General features: G+C 49.1%; 1 protein-coding gene across 1 annotated transcript in view; it reads right to left on the bottom strand.

The window, feature by feature from the left end:
• The window catches only part of PIPOX (pipecolic acid and sarcosine oxidase), a 29,143-nt gene extending 19,407 nt beyond the window's left edge, over positions 1 to 9,736 (bottom strand). The window contains exons 1-2 of the mRNA XM_017542161.2: positions 9,293 to 9,736; positions 7,710 to 7,858 (exon numbers count right to left, since the gene is read on the bottom strand). Of these exons, the coding sequence (XP_017397650.1) occupies positions 7,710 to 7,858; positions 9,293 to 9,406 (263 nt within the window). The 5' untranslated portion in view covers positions 9,407 to 9,736. The remainder of the gene's footprint in view (positions 1 to 7,709; positions 7,859 to 9,292) is intronic.
• Between the last annotated feature and the right edge of the window lie 203 nt (positions 9,737 to 9,939).

Genomic DNA, 9,939 nt, shown 5'->3' with positions numbered 1-9,939 from the left:
TCTCCTGCCTCAGCCTCCTGAGTAGCTGGGATTACAGGCACGTGCCACCATGCCCAGCTAATTTTTTGTATTTTTAGTAGAGACGGGGTTTCACCACGTTGACCAGGATGGTCTCGATCTCTTGACCTCGTGATCCACCCGCCTTGGCCTCCCAAAGTGCTGGGATTACAGGCTTGAGCCACCGCGCCCGGCCCAACTTTTTTTTTTTTTAATTAGCCAAGCGTGGTGTCGCATGCCTGTGTTCCCAGCTATTTGGGAGGCTGAGGTGGGAGGATCACTTTAGCCAGGGAGGTCAGGGTTGCAGTGAGCCATGATCGCACCACTGCACTCCAGCCTGGTTGAGAGAGCAAGTCCCTGTCTCAAAACAAAACAAAAGAAGGCAAAGCCCTGGGCCATTTGCTCTCCTTTAGGAGGGATCTCGGGTCCAGGTGTAGGCCCTGAGAGGCGTCATGGCCTCGTATTCAGAGAACAGGTGAAGCCATCTAGAGTCAGTTGGTAGAGTCCTAGTATTCTCATGCTGATTTCCAGCCCATTCCCAAGTCCGCCCTTGGCTCTCACTATTGGTTTTTTTGTCCCCTATCCCCCTTCACAGGACCCATCCTGCCCTTGAGGGCAGAGATCTAAGTCCTCTTTCATGTTCCATGGCTTGGAAGTGGTGGAAGTTCAGTCAGTTTGATGAGATTTCTTCCCCTTCCTCCTGTCCCTGACCCCATTCACTATTTTGATCTCTCTGTTCTGTATTCTCCTCTGCCCTCCCCGCTTCCACGCCACTCTCTGCTCGGTCCCTTTCCTCTTTCTCTTTCTTGTTGGATATGTTTGTCCCTTCCTGTGTGTCTGTCTCTGTCTCTCAGTTCCTTAGAGGCAGCCCGTTTTGTGGAAAGGGTCTTAAACTGGGAAACCTGGCTCTGTCTCTAGTCCTGGCTTCACCTTGATCAGGTCGCTCACCTCTCTGGGCCCAGATTCCTCCTCTGTAGTGTGCCTGTTGAACTGCTGATGGGTCCACACTGGGGTGGTACCCCCCGCTCACCCACCCACCCTCCCAGGGACAAGTGAAAATGGCATGAGCCATTTCTGTAGTTGGCACAATGCCTGGGGCTGCCATTCCCATTCAGTGGGCAGGGGCCAGGGATGCTATACCTGCAATGCTCGAGAAGATTCCACCCCAAATTCCAATGGCGTTCTCATGCAGAAACACTGGTAGACAGTCTCCTAGGGCTCCAGCAATGCATTCAGTGACTCTGTGATTTTGTTTCTCCCTGTACCTCCCTTGCTTTTACTCCCTAAGGGAGTGAAAGCTGTTTCTCTTTCATGCTTCCTGCCTCTCTGTCACAAGAGACCAGATAGAGCTCCTTTTGGGGGTGGGGGGAACGGATAGGAACAATGGAAGAGTCACTCTGGCCTTTGGGACCGTTCCTGTGGTCCTTCTCCGTTTCAGCTGCTGCACTGCCCAGCAGCGGCCTGGTACATCCCCCAGGTAGTGCGTATAGAGCTCGTAATAGCCTATAATAGAGTCTCATGGATATTACATGCTTCCAAATCCCACATTATCTGGTTGGGGGGATTAAAGAGAAGATTGGGAGGGGGTAGGGACACAGTAGGCCCTGGGGCGGGTGTCAGTACACAGAGCCGCGCAGCGTGCCCAATCCATTTGCCACGGCCCCTGCCTACCCAGCATTCACCACCAGCGAGATAGCAACGAGAGCTCTGCCTCTGCAACGCTCAGCAGAGGAAAGATGCCGTGGAGATCCCTGCTCTCAGCAGACCGTCTTTGTTCTGTGGCCCCGAAAAGAACTTCAGATTCGTTCAGAGGTAATGAAAACTTGCCTACTAAACTTTTTTTTCCCAAGATGGAGTCTTACTCTGTTACCCAGGCTGGAGTGCAGTGGTGCGATCTCAGCTCACTGTAACCTCCGCACCCCAAGTTTAAGCAATTGTCCTGCCTCAGCCTCCGGAGCAGCTGGAATTACAGGTGCGCACCACTACCCCCAGCTAATTTTTGTATTTTCTTTTAGTAGATACAGGGTTTCACCATGTTGGCCATGCTGGACTCGAACTCCTGACTTTGTGATCCACCTGCCTTGGCCTCCCAAAGTGCTGGGATTACAGACGTGAGCCACTGCACCTGGCCAAACATTTTTTGTTTTAATGGAGATAGGGTCTCACTCTATCACCCAGGCTGGAGTGCAGTGGCACGTTCACAGCTCACTGCAGCCGTGAGTGAGCTCCTCCTGCCTTGGCCCTCCAAGTATCTAGGACTACAGGCGCATGCCACCACACTTGGCTAATTTTGTGTGTGTGTGGACATAGGGGTCTCGCTGTGTTGCACAGGCCTGTCTCAAACTCCTGGCCTCAAGCAATCCTCCTGCCTTGGCCTCCCAAACATCTGGGACTACAGGCATGAGGCACCACAGTTGGCTAATTGTTTGTGTTTTGTCAACACAAGGGTCACTTGCTATGTTGCCCAGGCCTGTCTCAAACTCCTGTCTTGACCTCCCAAAAGTGCTAGGATTACAAGCATGCTCCCCTGTGCTCAGCCCTAGTAAACTTCTTAGTCAACAAATAAGTATGAAGTCACATACGTATATTTCCTTGAGCCCCTTTTACCCGATGGGGTCCCGGCTGGGTGGGATTCTGGGAGACATCTGGCTTAAACCACACCAAAGCAGATGTAATGTGAGATCCCTGACCCGGAAATTCCAGAGCAGCATATTCTAACCTCTGCCTGCTATCCCAGCCTTGGCCTCTCCTACGCGCTGAGATTTCCTTTCCCTTTTTCCATCGTTTCTTCCTCCTTTTCTTCCTCCTTCTTTCCTTGAAATAACACCTCTTACGGGAATGTACTGTATGGGAAAAATGAACGCATGCCAAGACAATGGGCAAATCTGTAGAATTATGAAATGCTGAGTGATGTTCTAATTCCCAAGCCATCCTGTGGTGGATGAAGCGGGAGCTCCCCATTCCTGGGAGTAATCAGCGAGCTGATTCCGCCGGTGAATGTAATTGTGCCGATTGTAATCATTTTGCTCCAGCTCTCTGCCCCTGTGACATTTATTTCTTAGCCCAGATATTGATCTAACAGTGGGAAATTTTCCATCTGAATGTGTGATGCCGGACCCTCCCCTAGTCCGAAGATGTGTTTGGGAAATTCTCATTTTCCGTGGATCACAGCTGAGCTATTTGGCCTGAGGGAAACCGTGTGCTGCTGGAGAAATGCCTTGGATTGGAGAGAGATTTTTGACCATTATGAGCAAATCGGAAATAAATGTAAAACACTGCCTGGAAATGCAAAGGCCTGTCATTATGGGAGATAGGTGAGAGGCTCCTATGGGAAATGCTTAGAGAATTGGAAACCAGTCAATCAAAACCGGGCTTGGAGAATGGGCCTTTTCCCCCCAGTATGAAGATAGATGACTTCCATGGGCAGATTGAAAATCATTTAAGTGCTTATTTTCTTAATGGCTTTTTCTAGATCCCAACAAATAGACTGCTCATTCTGCATCAATTTCTCACCCCTGTGCTCGTGGCCTCCCTGTCTTCTTTTTTCTGCTTAGACCTGGGTTGCAAAGTTTGGGAAAGAGAAGGGTAAGAAGAGACAAGGGCAACTGCAGGATGAAAAATGACCAGGAAATGAATGGTCAGGACTAGCTACAAAAAAGGACTTAAAGCCAGCGCTTGGATTGCCAGGGAACTCTAGAAAAGAGTACAGCTCTCAGAATGCCCATCAGCTGAGTCAAGAGCATTTGCTATGCACTATTCCTTCCTCCAGACCTAGCTTCATCCAGCACTAGGAAGAGGTAATTGAAGATTCCTCCCAAGGGCCGTGTTGACTCCTCTATGGCCCGACTAATGCCTCAGATGTGATGTAGGGAGTTGGTGATCAGGGATTTCCACCAGTTACTATGGAGGAGAGGGTGCAGGATGGATCGGGGAGGATTTGGGAGGGGAGACTGCTCTCCCTGCACCTGTCATCTCCCATCCCAAGCTCCAACTCTCCTCTCTCTGGGTTAAAAATGCCAGGCAAGCCTGCTCTGAGTCACCTTGGGGAAGGGATTCGAATGGGGACTTGGTAATGGCTGCTGTCTTTGTTGGTTTTGGAGGAGCTCTTGGCTTTTCATCTTCTGCTCAGTGGGCCGAGATGGAATTGGTTAACAAAGACTGCTCCAGGGAGGGGATGTGGCTGACAAGCCAGACACTTCGCAGACACAAGAAGCAGCAGCTGCAGAGGGGGCCACCAGGTTCTGCCAGCAGCTGTACTGCCTACGGCTGTGATCTTGTCTGATATTGTCAGCTAAGCAGGGGCAGCCCGGGTCAGGAGCTAGATAGTAGGACTCAAAGGGAAAAGGCAGGCAGGAAAGAGACGGGCCAGGGAGCTGGGTTTTGCTGTTGGAATCAGCGTCCTGGCTGTACACATCACAAAAGATTCAGACCTTGTGATCTGACACATGTGTCATTGTCTGTTCCCAGAATATATGCAAATGTACCAAACCCACCCATGTTTAGTATGCCGCTGTCATAGGAAGCAGCTGAACAGAATGAAAAGCACTGGACAGCCACCTGAACTGCCAACTCCTAAAGGTTTTTTTGTTTGGTTGTTTAATCATCATCAAATAGCATTAAGTATGCTCATATCTATCAGTAGTATTATGGTATTGTGCTGGTTCTTCTAGAAGAACCTGGGGAGACATAAGAACCACACCGATGATGAATCATTTAGGAAACCAGAATCAGTAAAAGCTAAAGGAATTAAAATGGCTTTTAGCCCAAAGGTAGTAGAGCTGTATTTAGATACCATTCTGAGACTGGGAAATATCTGTTCTATGCCTCTGCTAAGTAAAAGAACCAAACAAATTGGTGTTCCTGAGAACATTAGCCTAGCCATAAGAAAGGACTTTTAATAATAGAATAATAACAACAATGGTAAGAATACTTAGCACTCTATAACACTTTAGAGGTTTTTAAAGCATATTCACATTACCTTTCATTTTTCATAACTGGGGATGTGAGACATCGAAATGGTCTTTTAAGAGGTGCTGTGATATTTCCCTGTCTTTAAATGCACGGTAGCAGTCTTTTGACCTGGGATGATTTAGGCATGAACTTATTTGGAGACAGAAGTGGACAAGTTAACCAGTTTGAAGTATCTGCCAGGCCCAGGGCCAGCAAGCTGCCACTCGGGGACCAAATCTGGCCTTCTGCCTGTTTTTATCTGGTCCATCAGTCGAGATGGTTTTTAAAATTTTAAATTGTTGACTTTTTTTAATCCAAAGAAGAATAATGTAGAGTGACACCTGAAAATTATATGAAGTTCAAATTTCAGTGTCTATAAATAAAGTTTTATTAGAATACATCCAGGCTCACTTATTTACATCTTGCTTTCACGCTGCAGTGGCAGAGCTGGATAATTGTAACAGAGACCACATGGCCTGCAAAGCCTAAGATACTTACTAGGTGGCCATTTACAGAAAAAGCTGGCCAACCTCTATTCTAAACTTAAGAGTATCATAACTCTGTGATTTGCATTAATGGGATAAGACGCTAAGTGTCTGCCAGCAATCCTCTCATGAGGTTGTGGGGAGAACGGAATGAGTTATAGGTATCAGATACTTAGAACAGATCCTAGTTTCTTTTCTTTTTCTCTTTTTTTGAGACAGAGTCTCACTCTGTCACCCAGGCTGGAGTACGGTGACACAATCTCGGCTCACTGCAACCTCTACCTCCTGGGTTCAAGTGATTCTTCTGCCTCAGCCTCCCTAATAGCGGGATTACAGGTGTCTGACACCATGCCTGGTTAATTTTTGTATTTTTAGTAGGGGTTTCACCATTTTGGCCAGTCTGGTTTTGAACCCCTGACCTCAGGTAACCCACCTGCCTCAGTTTCCCAAAGTGCTGGGATTATAGGCGTAAGCCACCGCGCCCAGTGTAGTTTCTTACTGTAAACACTAAATATTGTGGTGAAGAGGAGGAGGAAGATGGTTTTCCAGGTGCTGTTCTAAGCCCATTACCTCACACCAGCACCACGACACAGGTATTAGTATCCCCACTTCACAGATGAAAAATCTGTGTCTCACCAGAGGTTCAACAGCGCATTCCAAACCACACAGCTGAATGTGTCAGAGCTGAGATTTAGAGCCAGGCCCAGTTCCAAAGCCCTTCCAAATTCCTGTCCTCCTGCCAAAGAGGAGGACTGTGTGCTTCTGAGACTGTCCTACCCAAGGGTCCCTCTCCCTCTTTCCTGCCACCACTCCCCTTGGTGTCTGTGGCGATTGCATTCATCTGTCTCCTGCCTTTCTTCCCCCATCGCTCAATGGAACAGGATGCAGCTGACCCAGAATGGATGGAAAGGACTGCCCCTTATAGAAAGGTGCTAGACTCTGGGCCAAGTATTTCACAAAAGTCTCATTTAATCCTCACAGAGCCCTATGAGAAAAACTGAGGCACAGAGAAGTCAAGAAACTTCCAAGATCACATAGCTGGTGAGGAGTGGAACACAAAGTCACACCTAAGCCTGTCTCACTCCAGATTCTTCTCCCTCAGAGATTCCAGACACTCCAACATCTCTTAGTTGTCTTATTGTGTGCTGGGAAGAAGAGTGCCCTCCAAGGCTCAAGGCGATGCTTTTAACAAAAGATGCTCAGCAGAATTCACAGACATCTTTTTTTTTTTTTTTTTTGAGACGGAGTTTCGCTCTTGTTACCCAGGCTGGAGTGCAGTGGCGCGATCTCGGCTCACCGCAAGCTCCGCCTCCTGGGTTCAGGCAATTCTCCTGCCTCAGCCTCCTGAGTAGCTGGGATTACAGGCACGGGCCACCATGCCCAGCTAATTTTTTGTAGTTTTAGTAGAGACGGGGTTTCACCATGTTGATCAGGATGGTCTCGATCTCTTGACCTCGTGATCCACCCGCCTCGGCCTCCCAAAGTGCTGGGATTACAGGCTTGAGCCACCGCGCCCGGCCCTAATTCACAGACATCTGACAGAGAAGGGTCCCTCTGCCAGGCCACCCCCCAGCAAGACATGCTCCTTTATTTGGGTGCTGGGTGCATTAGCCGCCTCTGAATAAATCTATAATTAGCTGCCCCGGCTGTATTTGCATAATGGATTTCACTTTGTTCTTAAGTTAATGTTGTTTTTGCAACAGAACAGAAACCTCTTGGTTCCTGGCCATTAAAAAGACTGCCACCCTATAGGGTAGAGCCAGGTGGCAGTAAAGCCAGAGTTTGTTGGAAGTTCAGTGAAGAGTCACAGAGGAGGTGGGAGGGAAGGCGGGGTGGTTAAAGTTCCCACTGCGTCGCAGAGTATTGACTTTCTTTCCCACGAGTATGTGAAAGGTCAAGGTTTGGAGAGAGCCATGAAGGCAGCCAAGAAAGAGGTGCATGCTCACTCCCTGCACCTGTAGTACACACTGCAGCAGATTTCCACCCCACTCAGGGCATCTGCCACATGGTGCCTTGCCAGCAGGCTTCCCAGTACTGCTTCTGCTAGCCTTGGACACGTGGCCTGAACCCAGTCCTGCAACTCACAGCCTGGCCAGAGTCAGCTGGACCTGTGGGGTGACCATCATGACAGCAGAACTCTCCCATGCGTCTGGTACTTCCTGAGCCCTTGTGTCCCTCCCATTGCATTCCCAATGTTCCATGGTACTGCCCCTTCACACACTACAAGCACCTGCAGGTGCGGAGCCCCATGATTCAAGGATTCCTCCCGCAGCCCACCTGTGCAGTTGGGTTCCAGCCTCTTGCTCCAGTTGGGCCCATATCTGATAGCACTCATGCATCATCCTGGTGTAAAAGTCTTGCAGGTATGCCTTTCGGATTATCCGGCTTTGTCCATGGGAGCTTCCTCGGGAATGTGGTAGAAAGAACTGGAAGTGGAAAACAAGAGAGATGAAGGAAGCCATCACCCTCACACCCAACGTGTGCTGTCAACCAGGAGTCATTTATCCTTCAAATATTTCCACACAATCCGGGGAAGGATTACGCATAGGAAGATCATTTGAGCCTGGGAATTCGAGACCAGCTTGGGCAATATAGCAAGATCCCGTCTCCTCAAAAATTTAAAAACTAGCCAGGTGTGGTGGCATTTTTAATCCCAGTGGCTTGGGAGGCTGAGGTAGGAGGACTGACTGAGCCCAGGAGTTTGAGGCTGCAGTGAACTATGATTGCACAACTGCACCCAGCCTGGCCATAGAGTGAGATCCTGTCTCAAAAAAAAAAAAAAAAAAATCCATACAATCTTTCCAAATTCTCTCTTTATGACCAATTTACCGACTTGACAATCAAAATAGAAGTTGTTCAATAGCCCTAACTTGGGCTTCCTTTTTGCTAACATTGTTCACATCCGGAAGTTTCTTTGTTAGCTAGTCTTCAACCATCCTGCTGCAATCTCACCTCACTTCAATTCATAAGGAAGCAAAATTAGAAAAAACCTTCCAGATCATGCTAGTCTCACCCCTTCATTTTACGAACAAGGGAATTGATGGTGACTTTATTTCTCTGTGGCTACAGATCACTCAGCAACAATGAGTTTCCTGAGATGATGAACCAGGAATCCCTTGGGCTTTGAGAAAACTGATAGAGAAATGAAAAAGGTTTCTAACTACTCTGGCTCATTACCAAGAAGAGCAAACCATAGCCAGCCTGGGTAGCTGCAGGCAGAATGGACGGGAGAGCCCAGTGCTGTGGGACGCTCTGCTGACAGCTGGGCGGCCCTGTCCTCGAAGGACCCTGCAGACACAGCGCCCACCCACACATGCAGCGGTCACTGCAGACTGCACTGCGTAGTGCGAAAAACAAGACCTCGGTCTCACTGATCATGTATCAAACGAGGAGGCTGCTATTATCTGGAGGTGGCAGAAAAAAACAGAAGCTTCTAGGCCAGGAATATGCAGGGCAGAATCCTACCTCTTAGGCTGATAAATCAACCTTTGCCTCTAGGCAAAATTACCTTTACTTTAGTTTACCCAGAACCAATTATTTTTCTGGGTCGGATCAACCCTTTGGGCACAGAAGAGACAGCATAGCGAGAACGAAAAGAACAGGGCCTGGGACGCTTGGTCAAGGGCAAGAACTAGGAGGCAGGAGGAAGAGAAAATATGCCTAGATGAGGGTGTGAGGGATGTGAAATTTCTTTGAATTGTCATGAAACACACTGGGCAGCTAAGATGCAAATTACACAGAATTTTTGATGATTCAGGCCCTTTGGCCTTGCCCTGCAGCCTGCTGGCTCTGGAAACCCCTCTACAGGGAAGGTGGGTAGGACAGTCCTTAAGGTCAGGGGTGCAGAAGGGACACAGTACCTGCTCCAGCAGCAGGACCCTCTTCCTGTGTTTGGCCAGGTGGTATGCAGTGAAGCAGCCCTGGATGCCTGCCCCAATCACAATGGCGTCATAGAGATCTTTCTGAGCTGCCATGATGCCCACTCACGCCACAGCCACAGAGCCTCAAAGGCAAAGGCAAGCAAAGGCAACCTCCCGGCTGAAGGACGAGGATAAAAGCAAAGTCCAGCCTGGCCAGTGTTCCCACAATGCCCTGGGGCCGTGTCCTCCCCATTCCCGCCCTGCCAAGCCTGGCCCAGGGCTCAGCCTCCCTTCTCCTGCAGAGCAGAGCTGGGTAGTCTGATTTGTGAGGTTTAGCCCAGCTCAGCTGCCAGCCTCACCCTTGTATCCCTGTGGCTTTCTATTCTTGGCTCAATTATTGTCATGCAAATGGCTCCTTCCTTTGCCACCTTCCTGTCTCATTATGATCTTTGTCTCAGGACATCGGCCCTGGAATTTCAATGCCTCCTAGACCATACTGGGCACCGGGAATGCTGCCTCCCCCTGCTGGTTTCCCCTCTTCAGCCTGATTTCCTTTAGAGATCCTAGAGGGCCCGGCTAAGAACTTGGCATGATGCCCAGGGAAAGGCCCACCTCCCTGGTGGGTGGTGAGGTCAGGGAGTAGAAGC

This window comes from Cebus imitator, unplaced genomic scaffold (genome assembly GCF_001604975.1).
Source record: "Cebus imitator isolate Cc_AM_T3 unplaced genomic scaffold, Cebus_imitator-1.0 Scaffold140, whole genome shotgun sequence".
Lineage (NCBI taxonomy): Eukaryota > Metazoa > Chordata > Mammalia > Primates > Cebidae > Cebus > Cebus imitator.
Note: the sequence above shows the minus strand (reverse complement) of the source record. Positions and strands in the feature narration are given on the sequence as shown.